At 35.2% G+C, this 17662-nt stretch overlaps 1 protein-coding gene across 2 annotated transcripts; it reads left to right on the top strand.

Annotated features, from left to right (window-relative positions):
- Positions 1-4633: 4633 nt before the first annotated feature.
- LOC112024782 (transmembrane ascorbate ferrireductase 2) lies at positions 4634-17332 on the top strand. 2 transcript variants are annotated; one of them, XM_065782791.1, is made up of 4 exons: positions 4634-5078; positions 5189-5237; positions 16518-16717; positions 16838-17332. In XM_065782791.1, exons 1-4 carry the CDS (start codon positions 4641-4643, stop codon positions 17141-17143), a joined length of 993 nt encoding a protein of 330 aa, XP_065638863.1. In that variant the 5' UTR covers positions 4634-4640; the 3' UTR covers positions 17144-17332. The 2 variants fall into 2 exon arrangements, with proteins under 2 accessions (XP_065638863.1, XP_023913187.1); XM_024057419.2 differs by lacking the exons at positions 4634-5078; positions 5189-5237 and adding exons at positions 12972-13400; positions 13513-13561.
- Positions 17333-17662: the final 330 nt, after the last annotated feature.

Genomic DNA, 17662 nt, shown 5'->3' with positions numbered 1-17662 from the left:
GGTCTGTGGCTTGACCATTGATCTCAAGGACAGGGTTTTCTGTGCTCTTGTGGTGGGAAATAGCATATCGTAACACTTATGTATTGACAAAATGCAATAACATGTATTATTATAGAGGAAAATTATTTTGAATCTAGATTTTTTTTGAATAATTTCACGATCTCTTCATATGTTAACCCCACTCCATGACACATCATCCACACCTTCTCCAAGTCGTCATCATAGATTCCTCTCTTTCTATCTTGTGGTGTACACATGGTTTTTTAATAAAAAATTCTCACAATACTTTTTATATATTAGCAAAGAAATAACAAAATCTCACTTTTGTAATAGAATAAAAATATATAATTAGATAGAAGTATATATAATTAGCTACATTGTCTTATACATGAAGTATGAACATGATCCTTTTTGCCTAAAGATTCAATTTCTGTTTGAAATAGGAGAGCTTCTTTATGGCAAGTTGTGCAGTTTCTCATTGTGAAATAGGAAGTCTAATAAGCAAGGTTTTTAAATTCGGACTGGACTGTACGGTCCGACCCAGTTAATCGTGAATTTTTACCTATTGCAGTTCTTTTAACTCAAAAAACCTCTCAATGCGAAAAAAGCGCGAAACCGTTTGAATTGCGACTAGACCATACGGTTCTTTGAACCGCAGTCGGTTTTTACAGTTTACACGGTTCTATTTTTTTTTTTTTTTTTCAGATCTAGAACCAAATAATTTCTAAAAAAAAAAAAAAATTAGAGAAGAAGGAGAAGAGGAACAAAAAGACAACGAAGTAGGGGCGGTGCCACGAAGCAGTAGCTTCTTCTTCTTTCTTCTTTTTCTTCTTCTTCTTCTTCTGTTTGTCCGTCTCCACTACTCTGCAATAACTAGTCTCATTTTCGAGTCTCTATTTTTGCTGAACACTGCTATGTAACTTTTGTTATATGTGGTTTCTCTTTCTTTATTTTGAATTTCTTTTTAAAGTTTCCTAAGCCTCCACATGACTACTGACTGGCACTTGCATTGGAAATGTTGAAGACTTTGAATTTTTGAATAAAAAATGAGTTGAATGTATCAATCATGATTTCTCTTTTAGCTTTGAGCAACCTTGAGCCCAACGTGATGTAACGTGACATAATATACATGTATTGCCAATTTGCCACAAGCCCACAAGTTCTTATATTATAATAATTATTATAATAATAATATTATTATTATTATCAAGGTTTTACTAAATAACATATAAATAAATAAATACTATATCTATATTTGCTTAAGATTTAATTTTTAAAACCATAAGCAATAAGTTCTATTTTTGTTTGAAATACACAAACCATAACTTCATTTATAATCATTCCAAATTCTAAGTTGTGAAATTTTTAGCCTCGAAAATGCATATCTCTAATAAAAACCTCAATAAACCCAAGTTTTTACTTCCTCTTTCCAAATCCTTCAATTCCTAAATAAAATTTTTTTTCTCCCGATCTAAGCACTGGTGGAATCTAAGTCAGAAAATTCTCTTAAAAATGCTTTCGAAGTCGAGCTACTTTGCTGGAAAGCCTCAATCTATTTTCCGTTCTTAATTTATTGTCATCGTGTAGCTAGCCTCCATTGGATTCCCAAATATGGCCTCTGACTTGCGAGAGATTGATAATTTTTTTTTCCTTCTCTATCTTACACCTATATATTAGCAAGTGTGAAAATTTGTGTGAGCGTTTGTCCACACAAAACTTATTTGGAATAGTTTTTGAGATTAAGAAGGATTTATTTATTTATTTGGACATTTTCATTGTTTTCAATTTTTCTTAAAGAGTTTATTTGTTTTTATTTTAATAATATTTCACACTCTTAGTATCTTACTAAATTATCTTGGAAGAAAATTAATTCAATTTATTACATGATAATTTAAATAATAATCCACACACGCCCATGCATATATATATATATATATATTCAGTTGCATTATCTATTTAATATAGATGTCATATTTTAAAATGACTTAATAGGTCATTTGATCAAAATATATGTTGGAGTGGTGGAGTTTGGATTTGACTTAAAGAGACATAGTTTATATACATATAAATATGTGCACATGAACATACATCTATATTTATGACTAATATGAAATATAAAAGAGTTTAGATTTGACTTAAGAAGACATAGTTTAGACACATATAAATACATGCACATGAACATACATCTATATTTATGACCACTATGAAATATAAAAAATCATTCATGTGTGTATTAAGTCATATTTTAATGTAAGAAAAAATAATAATAGCATTTTTATTATATTTGTCTTTAAAAATTAAATCATGAATACGCATTTTTTTTAATAAATTTTTTCAAGTTCAAAATTTCACTTATGAATGAAAACTTATTTTTAGTAGTTAGATAAACGCTACATACACCTTTTATTTTTTATTTTTTATTTATTTTTGATATGGATAACATACACCTTAAGTAAATATATATTTCATAAAAAAAGCGAACCAATTTCATGTTGTCACTCCCGACCAATTGTTGGGATTAAGAACCTACTTCAAACCAAGACCCTAAATTTTTTGTCCTTTTTTGTGATTTTTTATTTTATTTTTTATTTTGGTCTCATAAATTAATTTAGAGTAAAACTTTATCTTTTATTTTTCTTTTTGAAACATTTTTCTATAATCCTTTTAACAAACAAACCCAACAACCATAATTTTTTCAAACTTTATTCCATAAATGATGAAATCAATTAGATAAACCATAAATCACAGATTATTGTTTCTAAAAAAAGGAAAAAGAAAAGAAAAGAAAGATTACTATTTATTTATTTTTGGGCTAATAAGTTTTGAAAGTCAACCGGATGAACCAATACAAGGTTAAGAAACGTGAGAAGCCAACATGGTGTTTTGACTATTCCGTGTACTTTACTGACATTAATCAATCCATCAGTCTTGCCGTTAAAGCTTTGAAACTCCGATACCCTTCTTCTCCGATTCACTTTATAGATATCCAAATTCCAAAACCAGAAAAACCCCACCCCACGAAATGCTCCTCTCATTTTGAANTCTCTTTTTTACGGTTCAATGAATGGTTTGAGTTTTAAAACCATAAGCAATAAGTTCTATTTTTGTTTGAAATACACAAACCATAACTTCATTTATAATCATTCCAAATTCTAAGTTGTGAAATTTTTAGCCTCGAAAATGCATATCTCTAATAAAAACCTCAATAAACCCAAGTTTTTACTTCCTCTTTCCAAATCCTTCAATTCCTAAATAAAATTTTTTTTCTCCCGATCTAAGCACTGGTGGAATCTAAGTCAGAAAATTCTCTTAAAAATGCTTTCGAAGTCGAGCTACTTTGCTGGAAAGCCTCAATCTATTTTCCGTTCTTAATTTATTGTCATCGTGTAGCTAGCCTCCATTGGATTCCCAAATATGGCCTCTGACTTGCGAGAGATTGATAATTTTTTTTTCCTTCTCTATCTTACACCTATATATTAGCAAGTGTGAAAATTTGTGTGAGCGTTTGTCCACACAAAACTTATTTGGAATAGTTTTTGAGATTAAGAAGGATTTATTTATTTATTTGGACATTTTCATTGTTTTCAATTTTTCTTAAAGAGTTTATTTGTTTTTATTTTAATAATATTTCACACTCTTAGTATCTTACTAAATTATCTTGGAAGAAAATTAATTCAATTTATTACATGATAATTTAAATAATAATCCACACACGCCCATGCATATATATATATATATATATTCAGTTGCATTATCTATTTAATATAGATGTCATATTTTAAAATGACTTAATAGGTCATTTGATCAAAATATATGTTGGAGTGGTGGAGTTTGGATTTGACTTAAAGAGACATAGTTTATATACATATAAATATGTGCACATGAACATACATCTATATTTATGACTAATATGAAATATAAAAGAGTTTAGATTTGACTTAAGAAGACATAGTTTAGACACATATAAATACATGCACATGAACATACATCTATATTTATGACCACTATGAAATATAAAAAATCATTCATGTGTGTATTAAGTCATATTTTAATGTAAGAAAAAATAATAATAGCATTTTTATTATATTTGTCTTTAAAAATTAAATCATGAATACGCATTTTTTTTAATAAATTTTTTCAAGTTCAAAATTTCACTTATGAATGAAAACTTATTTTTAGTAGTTAGATAAACGCTACATACACCTTTTATTTTTTATTTTTTATTTATTTTTGATATGGATAACATACACCTTAAGTAAATATATATTTCATAAAAAAAGCGAACCAATTTCATGTTGTCACTCCCGACCAATTGTTGGGATTAAGAACCTACTTCAAACCAAGACCCTAAATTTTTTGTCCTTTTTTGTGATTTTTTATTTTATTTTTTATTTTGGTCTCATAAATTAATTTAGAGTAAAACTTTATCTTTTATTTTTCTTTTTGAAACATTTTTCTATAATCCTTTTAACAAACAAACCCAACAACCATAATTTTTTCAAACTTTATTCCATAAATGATGAAATCAATTAGATAAACCATAAATCACAGATTATTGTTTCTAAAAAAAGGAAAAAGAAAAGAAAAGAAAGATTACTATTTATTTATTTTTGGGCTAATAAGTTTTGAAAGTCAACCGGATGAACCAATACAAGGTTAAGAAACGTGAGAAGCCAACATGGTGTTTTGACTATTCCGTGTACTTTACTGACATTAATCAATCCATCAGTCTTGCCGTTAAAGCTTTGAAACTCCGATACCCTTCTTCTCCGATTCACTTTATAGATATCCAAATTCCAAAACCAGAAAAACCCCACCCCACGAAATGCTCCTCTCATTTTGAAGTTTTCTCTTTTTGTTACCACCCATTAGATCTCGTTGTTAAAACTACTCTGCTTCTCTCTTCTCTCTATCTCTACGGTTATAAAGGAAAAATGGCGGTTCCAGTGGTCCGGTTCCCAATCTTCCCAATAATAAGAGTGATCGGTGTGATAGTAGCCCTTCTTGTGCTGACGTGGAACCTCCATTACAGAGGAGGCTTGGCTCTTATCTCCGATAACAAGGACCTCATTTTCAACGTACCCTCTTTCTTTTTTATATTAAATTTTGGGTTTTGATGGGTTTTTATTTTATTTTATTATGGGGGTTGGTTTGGTAAAAGTTAATTGTTTGTGATGTGATTTTGTAGGTCCATCCTGTTCTAATGGTGATTGGGCTCATACTTTTTAATGGCGAAGGTGAATTCTAATTGCCCTTTTTTGCTGTTGTTGTTTAACTTACCAGTTAGCTATAAATTGTTTGTTTTGAATGTATTCTTTGGTTGATTTTAACTTGCTAATAAATTTTTTGAGATATTTTCCATGTTGTATTTATATTCTATAGCTGTTTCAAACAGAGTTGATGTATTATTATGTATGGTACATTTTTTCCTGAGAAAGAGTACCGGTTTCTATCGTGTAATTTCAATTGCATTGAATTGATTACTGGCCTTCGTACTATAGTGGTGTTTTTGTTAGCGTATAGTTGTGATGTGTGATCGCCCATAATATGGTTCACCCTCGCATATACAATGACACCCACTTGGTGGATGGTGTTGCTTCATAAGCATATCGGTATGAATTATTCAATCAGTGTTTTATTAAACGATTGTATCTTGTAGATAAGATATATCTTTTCATGTCTACCATCAAGAGGTATAAGGGAGTCTATAAATGTCAAGAGCCTTGTAGCTCTACTGGCACCTCCTAGTGTTTTCAATGGACTTTCGGGGTTCAAATCCCCCTTCCACCATTTTAACTATCGCAGAGAGTATAAATAGATGGGCTCTCATTTGTTTCATAAACCCATTATTCTTTCTGCAAACATACTGCTTGGCAATTATTATCACCACCCTCCCGAACTGGGATTGCCATCCACATTAGGGACCTACAGGTTGAACATGCTTTGGTAAAGTTAAGAAATGTGCTCTAGTTTAGAGGATGCTTCTCTCAATTAGGATGAAGTGGAGTGGGCGTTTTCATGGGTTCAAGATTCACTAGTGCATTTATAACTTACTAATACAACATTGTGATATATTTTTCCCAATATGTTAATATTCTCTGGTTGGTTCTAACAGAAGCTGATATTTTCTGTTTAGTATGTGTTGCTGGATGGAAGTTTTTTTTATCATCTTAGGGTGAAAATGTATGACTTTTCTTTGTCTCTGAATAAAGAGAGACTGTAAATTGAGATGTAATTCCTTCCTTTCTATGTACATGGATGTAGAGAATGCCGTTCTTCTTGTGTTCTGTTGACATGTTGGTTTTCAAGTTCATGGCCTTATTTAGTTGTGTAACTTATAGATAGGTAACTATCTTTATCTGTAAATATCTAGACTATGAGAAGAAGATGATATTGTTATTGTTGGATGCTGAGTTATAGTTGTAATGATTGGTGGTATGAATCTGCTTCACTTTGATGTGTTTGCAGAATATGAGACGGTAGATTACTGTGAGCAAGTCTATTTTCCATTTTTCCTAAATGCAGCCTTTGGAAATGACAAAAGAAATTTTATTTTTACAAATTTTGGGGCTTAAAGAAATATTTACACAAACATATTAGCCAGCAAGACATGCAGTCCACACAAACACAACATATAGTGCTTGTTCATTGAAATATCTCCTCGATTTGGCTTCCTTAAATCAAATTTGAAACCAACTGTTAATCCCTGCCTAATAGTTAATTTGAGTAATTTTTTTAAGGCCAAAATGCAAATTGACCCTCTAAGCTTCACATTTTATTATTTCAGTCCTCTAAGTTTTAAGAATAGTCAATTCAGTCTTCCATTAGTCTTTGTTAAGTGTTGCTGTCTACTTACCAAAACGATGCCGTTTTGGATTTTTTTTTTTAAATTTTATTTTATTTTATAAATTTCTTAATTTCAAAAAATTGAAAAACGTTATTTAAAAAAAAAAAAAAAAAAAAAAAAAACTAAAGCGCAGGGACGACATCGTTCCCTGGCCCACTGAATATCAAAAATCATCCCCACCCCACCGATACTCTCCTGGCTTTACCACTGGGCAGATTATGCTCCTTTAAATGACCCATTTGTGTACATATGGTTGTATGTTTGCAGTAAGTTGAATCATATTGATTGGAGTTTTTGGTTGACCAAGATTGGGGTTGATTAGTTAACACTGTTTATTTGTTCTCTAAGTGTTTAAACTTAAATCTGATCATGCCTGTAGTCCTCGGACCAGATGATCTCAGATTAGTTAACACTGCTTATTTGTTCTCTAAGTGTTTAAACTTAAATCTGATCATGCCTGTAGTCCTCGGACCAGATGATCTCAGATTAGTTAACACTGTTTATTTGCTCTCTAAGTGTTTAAACTTAAATCTGATCATGCCTGTAGTCCTCGGACCAGATGATCTCAGATTAGTTAACACTGTTTATTTGTTCTCTAAGTGTTTAAACTTAAATCTGATCATGCCTGTAGTCCTCGGACCAGATGATCTCAGATTAGTTAACACTGCTTATTTGTTCTCTAAGTGTTTAAACTTAAATCTGATCATGCCTGTAGTCCTCGGACCAGATGATCTCAGATTAGTTAACACTGTTTATTTTTTCTCTAAGTGTTTAAACTTAAATCTGATCATGCCTGTAGTCTTCGGACCAGATGATCTCAGATTAGTTAACACTGTTTATTTGCTCTCTAAGTGTTTAAACTTAAATCTGATCATGCCTGTAGTCCTCGGACCAGATGATCTCAGATTAGTTAACACTGCTTATTTGTTCTCTAAGTGTTTAAACTTAAATCTGATCATGCATGTAGTCCTCGGACCAGATGATCTCGGATTAGTTAACACTATTTATTTGGTTAATTGGTTAATATTACTTTCTGGCCTCTCTGAACTTTCCTAAGTATAATTACAAAAGGTTTTATCCGTTGTTTGTTATATACAGCATTAAACAAGTTTGTTCTTTATCGGTGACTGCTATATGAAGTCTTCTTCGGACACGATATTGATTGTATAAATTATTTGCAAAGCGAGAAAATCATATTAAACTGCGAACATCGGCATCCAAATAAAAACTAATCCATTAATAACAATCATGGTTTACAATCTTCTCAACTGCAAATAAATAAAAATAAATAAAATATCTAAGTCTACGTTGGGACTTCATGGGGAGGATCCGAGGGTAGTTTCTCCCCTTCCAAAAATTCACCTTTTCCTTGCTGGGGCTCAGTGGAAGAGACCTGATCACCTAACAATGGAAGACCCTGGCTAGGCTCAAGGGTAACCGAGGGATTTGGCTCATTCAAAGGCAGCTTCCAGCAGCATCCAGTGCTTTGCCCCAAGTCATGTCACAGTAATCCCGAGCAACTGAGGCAAATTGCTCGGTGAGACCTTTTTCTGTTGTCTCCACCCCCAACTGATAAGACGCCCTCTTCTCAGCTTCAGTGGCCTCCTTAGCCAGCTGGGCGTCCCTCTGAGCTTCCTCGGCAGCCTTTTTAGCCTTCAGCAGCTCGGTACGAAGCTCCTTGATGGCTTCCCTTTTTGCTGCCAGATTTTTCTGGGCTTCACTTAGCTGCCTGCGCTGAGACTCGGCCTGGGACTCAGCGTTCTTCAGACCAGCATCAAGGCTATCCCTTTCTTGGGCTACTCCTTTTAGCTGCTCCGAAAGCTTAGAGATCTCTCCCTTCAGGCTGTCCAAGGCTCTCTCTGCCTCGGACCTAGCTTGGGCCTCGGCCTGGGCTTCCACATGGGTCTTGCGGTTCCATTCTTCAGCCACAAAGACCTGCTGGGTGATCTGAACAAGGTGACAGTGTTAGTATACAAACATAGAAAATCCACATTATAGCCAAAGGGGTGAAAGGGGTATACTTACCATGGCCAAATTCCTCTTCAAAGACATGAAGAGTTCATATTGGCTGAAACGCCTGTATGAATCCATGTCTCGGGGTAGAAGTAGAGTTTGCTGCAGCGCCTCGGCTATCAGTGCAGCACGACCCCCGTCGTAGTTCCTGACCGAGGTCTCCCAGGGAAAGGGGACGCCGTCGAGCTCTAGCCGAGGGGACCATATGCGTTGTCCTCGGCGCACCTCGGCCAGTGGAGGCTCCTCTCTGCTCTCCACTGAGGATGCCCTCTTTTAGTGGGGCTCTTTGACCACCTTCTGCTGCTTGTTTTTGGGTGGCAGCCCCTTCTCCTTGTCCTCGGGCTCCATCGGCCTCTTTTTCTTTAGATCCGGTATAGGTTTAAGAACCGGATCAGGAACTTGTGGGGCGGGAGGAGGTGGAGGCAAATTAACCGCAGGGCGAGAAGTCCCTGTCCCTTTGACTTCAATTTTATTACTCCTTCTCTTTAGGAGTAGCCTCAGGTCGGACATCTCTTCCTCTGAAGAGTCCTCAGGGACTGTAGTCAGCAAGAGAGGAGGTCGGACACAGGACTGTCTGTCAAGTTCCTCTTCGGAGTCCGAAGGAATTACGTGGATACCTCCTTCGCTTTCCCCTTCAAATTTGAACTTGTCAATTTGTGCGTCCAAGGAGGTGGACGAGGAGCCAACCCTTTCTCTCACGGTCGGCTGTGCAAGGGGAACTTGCTGAACTGGTCGGATGAGCAGTGGAACACCTTGGGGATTGGGGTGTGGAACCGGTGCGAGGTCGTAGGGCGCTAAAAAATTCTTCCGAGCAACGTCTATGCGCTGCAACCTATAGTCACCCTGAGTAATTGCATTCCCCGCTGGCTGGACGTCGGCTTTCTTGGGGTGTAACCAAGTATGAGCGGAACGGATCTCAATTGTCCGTCTTCGCTGACGTATATCTCCGAGCGCAGTAGGTAGTTGAGGGCAGGCACGTTGATAAGGCTCAGCCGAGGAGCAATATGTACCTTATCTGTAAAACAAACACACCAGTTAGATCAGAAATCAAACACAAGGATAGACAAAGGAATAATAAAGGAAAGAGAAAGCCCTAAGACTATGGTTAAAGACCCTGAGTCCGAGAAGGCACACCTGGCTCTCCTGGCTCGGTCGGACAGTGTAAACCGTCATGCCATGCGCCCGAGACGATCAAGTAGTCGTCTTTCATTCCCTTATTTGATTTAGGAAGGCAGGAGAATAGCCTCACGACATCGGAGCGGGATTTAAGGTAATATCCCCCCCCCCTTTTTGGCCACGACACTCATATAGGTATGCTAAGTCGTGCCAAGATAGCCCTAGGCCTAATTGTTCATTTATGGCGTCAAAGGCCCCTAAAATCTTAAAGGTGTTGGGCGCACACTGGTCGGGAGAGAGCCTATGATTACGAAGGTAGTTTAGGGTCACGGGACCCATAGGAAGGGTTATTCCCCATTCGATGAAGGCGATCATAGGAATTATGACCTCTCCTTCTTGTCGGTCCAACAGTAGTCCCTCTGGGGGGCAATACCTCAGATTTACCCCCTGTGGGATATGGTGGGTTCTCTTGAACTCCTCGATCAACATCGGACTATCGACGATATATTGGAATTTACCCATTTCTAAAAGACTGAACGAAACAATGAGGAAGATGGTGTTAATGGAAGGAAATGGTAGCCGAGGAGGAAATAAAGGTTCAGGAGGCACCGAGACTTACACTAGCACGAGTAAAGCGAATTCCCTAACTCGAAATGTAATTTGGGGTGGGATCTTGAAGGCAGAAGACGCAGAAATCCGAGTGGGCGTGAAGCGCTTTTGAAGAAAGGAACTCTCCGGAGGCTCTGAGAATGCTCTGAGTGTTATGAATGTGTGTAAAGTAAGAAAAGTAACTGCCTACAGAGGTTTATATATGGGACAAATGGAGCGATATCATTCATCTCGCTCGAATTACGAGGGCAAACCCTACCCGTTTGATCAATAATCCACCGTTGGATGCAAGGGACACAGCCGCCTGAAGTAGTTGATGCGCTACTTTGGGAAGGAGAGATTTACAGCGGTAATAATAAGGCGCGTGTCTCCACAATCTCACGCGTGTAAACAGGGGCATTTATGACTTTTTACTTCGGTTGATTTCTTTTGTTTTATTTTATTTTCATTTTTATCCACTCATTCCCGCGTATCAAATCAAAATCTTATTCTTTCCTCCTGTTTGCGTGGGAAAAAATAAAATTTTGAGGGGCTATTGTGGAGGAAAAGGGGGTCAGGCCCAAGTTAATGGGCCGAATACCCACGAGAGGACTGTTTCACATCCGAAGAGAAGGATGCGGAGAATACAAGGCCCAGAGTGGAGTGAAAACCTCTTGGTGGAGGACCATCGCTGTCCGAGGAGGATATCTCCAGTCCGAGGAGGACATCTCCTGTCCGAGGAAGATGTTTTGTTCTGATATGATATCGGAGACTAATTGAGTAGGGGAAAAGCCTGATTGACTGTCCGAGGACTCCACCTGATCAAGATAAGCTCAAAGCATATTCAGGAACGATAAGGATGGGGAAATATCTGAGGGAAAGGCTGCTGCCACTGTATTCAATGCATTGCAACAGCTTTTCTGGCCTCATTTATGTGGAGAAGACCTCTGAACAGTGCATCTTAACCTACCGCCACTCACACAGAGATGAAAAGAAGCTGTCTGACGTGACAGGTACTTGAGCACGTTCATGGATGGGGAGCACGTGGACGATGGAGATGAGGGTGAGAGTGACTATATAATAGAGTTGAGCACCTGTCAATAAGCCCCAGAACGAGAGTGAAGAAAAACAGAAGAGTGTTTCAAACAAACTATCAATGCATTCAATTTGATTAATGCACAGTTGTAATGGTTAAAATCCATTGTTATTAATCCCTTGCTAGTTCTAGTTCTTTGACCCACACTCTACAAATTAATTGTCTTTGAGTTTACGTAAAGAAATAGAACCCTACAAGAAGGATTTATTTATTTATTTATTTGGACATTTTCATTGTTTTCAATTTTTCTTAAAGAGTTTATTTGTTTTTATTTTAATAATATTTCACACTCTTAGTATCTTGCTAAATTATCTTGGAAGAAAATTAATTCAATTTATTACATGATAATTTAAATAATAATCCACACTCGCCCGTGTGCACACACGTGCATATATATATATATATGCAGTTGCATTATCTATTTAATATAGATGTCATATTTTAAAATGACTTAATAGGTCATTTGATCAAAATATATGTTGGAGTGGTGGAGTTTGGATTTGACTGAAAGAGACATAGTTTATATACATATAAATATGTGCACATGAACATAGATCTATATTTATGACTAATATGAAATATAAAAGAGTTTAGATTTGACTTAAGGAGACATAGTTTAGACAAATATAAATACATGCACATGAACATACATCTATATTTATGACCACTATGAAATATAAAAAATCATTCATGTGTGTATTAAGTCATATTTTAATGTAAGAAAAATAATAATAGCATATTTATTATATTTGTCTTTAAAAATTAAATCATGAATACGCATTTTTTTTAATAAATTTTTTCACGTTCAAAATTTCACTTATGAATGAAAACTTATTTTTAGTAGTTAGATAAACGCTACATACACCTCTTTTTTTCTTTTTTCTTTTTTATTATTTTTTATATGGATAACATACACCTTAAGTAAATATATATTTCATAAAAAAAGCGAACCGATTTCATGTTGTCACTCCCGACCAATAGTTGGGATTAAGAACCTACTTCAAACCAAGACCCTAAATTTTTTGTCCTTTTTTGTGATTTTTTTAATTTTAGTCTCATAAATTAATTTAGAGTAAAACTTTATCTTTTATTTTTTTTTTTGAAACATTTTTCTATAATCCTTTTAACAAACAAACCCAACAACCATAATTTTTTCAAACTTTATTCCATAAATGATGAAATCAATTAGATAAACCATAAATCACAGATTATTGTTTCTAAAAAAAGGAAAAAAAAGAAAAGAAAGATTACTATTTATTTATTTTTGGGCTAATAAGTTTTGAAGGTCAACCGGATGAACCAATACAAGGTTAAGAAACGTGAGAAGCCAACATGGTGTTTTGACGCTGACTATTCCGTGTACTTTACTGACATTAATCAATCCATCAGTCTTGCCGTTAAAGCTTTGAAACTCCGATACCCTTCTTCTCCGATTCACTTTATAGATATCCAAATTCCAAAACCAGAAAAACCCCACCCCACGAAATGCTCCTCTCATTTTGAATTTTTCTCTTTTTGTTACCACCCATTAGATCTCGTTGTTAAAACTACTCTGCTTCTTCTTCTTCTCTCTATCTCTACGGTTATAAAGGAAAAATGGCGGTTCCAGTGGTCCGGTTCCCAATCTTCCCAATAATAAGAGTGATCGGTGTGATAGTAGCCCTTCTTGTGCTGACGTGGAACCTCCATTACAGAGGAGGCTTGGCTCTTATCTCCGATAACAAGGACCTCATTTTCAACGTACCCTCTTTCTTTTTTTATATTAAATTTTGGGTTTTGATGGGTTTTTATTTTTATTTTATTATGGGGGTTGGTTTGGTAAAAGTTAATTGTTTGTGATGTGATTTTGTAGGTCCATCCTGTTCTAATGGTGATTGGGCTCATACTTTTAAATGGCGAAGGTGAATTCTAATTGCCCTTTTGTGCTTGTTTGTTTAACTTACCAGTTAGCTATAAATTGTTTGTTTTGAATGTATTCTTTGGTTGATTTTAACTTGCTAATAAATTTTTTTGAGATATTTTCCATGTTGTATTTATATTCTATAGCTGTTTCAAACAGAGTTGATGTATTATTATGTATGGTACATTTTTTCCTGAGAAAGAGTACCGTGTTTCTATCGTGTAATTTCAATTGCATTGAATTGATTACTGGCCTTCGTACTATAGTGGTGTTTTTGTTAGCGTATAGTTGTGATGTGTGATCGCGCCATAATATGGTTCACCCTCGCATATACAATGACACCCACTTGGTGGATGGTGTTGCTTCATAAGCATATCGGTATGAATTATTCAATCAGTGTTTTATTAAACGATTGTATCTTGTAGATAAGATATATCTTTTCATGTCTACCATCAAGAGGTATAAGGGAGTCTATAAATGTCAAGAGCCTTGTAGCTCTACTGGCACCTCCTAGTGTTTTCAATGGACTTTCGGGGTTCAAATCCCCCTTCCGCCATTTTAACTATCGCAGAGAGTATAAATAGATGGGCTCTCATTTGTTTCATAAACCCATTATTCTTTCTGCAAACATACTGGTTGGCAATTATTATCACCACCCTCCCTAACTGGGATTGCCATCCACATTAGGGACCTACAGGTTGAACATGCTTTGGTAAAGTTAAGAAATGTGCTCTAGTTTAGAGGATGCTTCTCTCAATTAGGATGAAGTGGAGTGGGCGTTTTCATGGCTTCAAGATTCACTAGTGCATTTATAACTTACTAATACAACATTGTGATATATTTTTCCCAATATGTTAATATTCTCTGGTTGGTTCTAACAGAAGCTGATATTTTCTGTTTAGTATGTGTTGCTGGATGGAAGTTGTTTTTATCATCTTAGGGTGAAAATGTATGACTTTTCTTTGTCTCTGAATAAAGAGAGACTGTAAATTGAGATGTATTTCCTTCCTTTCTATGTACATGGATGTAGAGAATGCCGTTCTTCTTGTGTTCTGTTGACATGTTGGTTTTCAAGTTCATGGCCTTATTTAGTTGTGTAACTTATAGATAGGTAACTATCTTTATCTGTAAATATCTAGACTATGAGAAGAAGATGATATTGTTATTGTTGGATGCTGAGTTATAGTTGTAATGATTGGTGGTATGAATCTGCTTCACTTTGATGTGTTTGCAGAATATGAGACGGTAGATTACTATGAGCAATTCTATTTTCCATTTTTCCTAAATGCAGCCTTTGGAAATGACAAAAGAAATTTTATTTTTACAAATTTTGGGGCTTAAAGAAATATTTACACAAACATATTAGCCAGCAAGACATGCAGTCCACACAAACACAACATATAGTGCTTGTTCATTGAAATATCTCCTCGATTTGGCTTCCTTAAATCAAATTTGAAACCAACTGTTAATCCCTGCCTAATAGTTAATTTGAGTAATTTTTTTAAGGCCAAAATGCAAAATTGACCCTCTAAGCTTCACATTTTATTATTTCAGTCCTCTAAGTTTTAAGTATAGTCAATTCAGTCTTCCATTAGTCTTTTGTTAAGTGTTGCTGTCTACTTACCAAAACGATGCCGTTTTGGATTTTTTTTTTTAAATTTTATTTTATTTTATAAATTTCTTAATTTCAAAAAATTGAAAAACGTTATTTAAAAAAAAAAAAAAAAAAAAAAAACTAAAGGCGCAGTGGAACGACATCGTTCCCCTGGCCCACTGAATATCAAAAATCATCCCCACCCCACCGATACTCTCCTGGCTTTACCACTGGGCAGATTATGCTCCTTTAATGACCCATTTGTGTTCATTTGTGTACATATGGTTGTATGTTTGAAGTAAGTTGAATCATATTGATTGGAGTTTTGGTTGACCAGGATTGGGGTTGCTAATCAGGTGGGAAATATTCCACTTGATTGGGCTTTAGGAGCTTTCATCCTACAGAATACAGAGCACAGCTAGCTTGGATTTAGAGCACGTTGACTGGATCTCTAACATTGTGATGAATCACCTACATTGCTCTCTATAATTGCAATCTTTGTTATTTTGATGTTTACAGCGTGGTCTGTGACACCTACACTGCTCTTTCTCCCTCAGTCCCTCAAATTTCTCAGGTCACAGACTGCTAGGGTATCAGAGGGGGTGGGGATGATTTTTGATATTCAGTGCGCTAGGGGAACAATGTCGTTCCCTTGAGCCCTTTAGTTTAGTGGTTTTTTTTTGGTTAAAATTTAACTTTTTAAATAACGTTTTTCAGTTTTTTGAAATTAAGAAATTAAAAAAAAAAAAAAATCCAAAACAGCGTCGTTTTGGTAAGTAGATGGCAATATTTAATAGAAGACTGAATTGACTATACTTAAAACTTAGAGGATTGAAATGACAAAACTCAAATTTAGAGGACTAAAATGACAAAATGTGAAACTTAGAGGGTCAGTTTTGCATTTTGGCCTCTTTTTTATTTATTAAGTTACCATATAAGTTATAATGTCCCAGATTTTGATTCTCATGCTTTCCTAGTTGATTTTTTGAGTTAATAAGAATTTGTTAAATTAAATGATTGAATGATTGTTTATGTTTGATAGTGTAGATAGATATTCTCTCTTTCTCTCTCTCTCTCTGAGAGCAGCTTGTAATTCTTCTTGCATCTTGTGCTTTGGTGCATTTCCATATGTTTTATTTTTCTGTTGAAGAACAGGACAAGTTCTATTTAGTCTCTGTGTTGCTTGCTGGCCTTAGACAAGTACTGAAGTGGCAATTAACTAGAATATTGTCTTTGGTCAAAAGTAGGCATTATTAAATGTGTGAAGACATTAACTAAATATGGTTTCTGAAAGGAAACATTTCTGTAATGTTGGTTTTCTAAGAATTCTCTTGTTTTAAATGTTTTGTATGGATTTTTGCAGCCATGCTTGCATACAAGACAGTTTCAGGAACAAAAAGCTTCAAAAAATTAGTTCATCTCGCATTACAATTCATTGCTCTCTGTTTAAGCATTATTGGTGTATGGGCTGCTCTAAAGTTCCACAATGATAAGGGGATTGACAATTTTTACAGCCTGCATTCATGGCTGGGCTTAGCTTGCCTTTTTCTCTTTGGCATTCAGGTCTTTTTCCATGATATTGAGTTCTGACCTCTTTTTCATTACCAGTATACTATTTTTCTTGTGAACTTAGCTTCTGCAATCACAATAATCTTATTTCCTTTGATTATTTCTTTTGCTTAGTGGGCTGCTGGATTTGCAACTTTTTGGTATCCTGGTGGCTCAAGAAATAGCAGAGCAGCACTGCTACCGTGGCATGTGTTCTTTGGAGTTTATATATATGCCCTTGCCGTTGTTACCACTACTACTGGTATTTTGGAGAAGGTTACATTTCTTCAAACCAATAAAGTGATATCACGATATTCAACAGAGGCTTTGCTTGTCAACTCTTTGGGTATTTTGATAGTTGTACTGGGCGGTTTTGTTACTCTTGCAGTTGTTACTCCTGCCAATGGAAAAGGTGATGCTCCCAGGAGATCAACAGAGTAGGCACAATTTGTATGTTTATATGATTCGTAAAAGTGACAAAGAGGTATTTTTATTCACTTTTACTTACAGGGTCAGTTCTTGTCACCAAATGGATGTATTGGTCTATTTTAAGAAAACATCAGTTATTATCTGTGTATTCATACAAGTTTTAAAAAGTGCTATTACTTTGGCGTTGGTTAGCCTTAATCATTTTTTAAGTGATTATCCTAAAGTGTTAAAACATGTGTTCTGGTGGTTTAAGAGTTACCACAAAATCGTACAATCACGTGTGTGTGCGTGTGTGTAGTATAAGACCATTACTAAAAACAATGTATTTAAAGTCACTTAAAACACAAGTTGCTTGAAGATAAAGTGCTATTTGGTGACCAAACTAGCTACATGGCGCTACTGCTCTTTAAGAGATAAAGCACAAATAAAGAAGCCACAAGAGACTTTCTTTTGCCTAATTAACAACACTTTGTGCTATTTCTTTCAATATTATAATTTTTTTTTTCTTAATTACATGCATTTTTTCTTATT

Source organism: Quercus suber, unplaced genomic scaffold (genome assembly GCF_002906115.3).
Source record: "Quercus suber isolate HL8 unplaced genomic scaffold, Cork oak 2.0 scaffold_316, whole genome shotgun sequence".
NCBI lineage: Eukaryota > Viridiplantae > Streptophyta > Magnoliopsida > Fagales > Fagaceae > Quercus > Quercus suber.
The sequence above is the reverse complement of the archived record's forward strand: the minus strand, read 5'-3'. Positions and strand labels throughout refer to the sequence as shown.

Bases quoted from the DNA above. Each gene is read 5' to 3' on its own strand.
- LOC112024782 (XM_065782791.1), top strand. From the start codon at position 4,641: ATGAACCAATACAAGGTTAAGAAACGTGAGAAGCCAACATGGTGTTTT. The intron at 5,079-5,188 runs GTACCCTCTTTC...GTGATTTTGTAG, and splicing joins ACAAGGACCTCATTTTCAAC to GTCCATCCTGTTCTAATGGT. The intron at 16,718-16,837 runs GTCTTTTTCCAT...TCTTTTGCTTAG, and splicing joins TTTTTCTCTTTGGCATTCAG to TGGGCTGCTGGATTTGCAAC.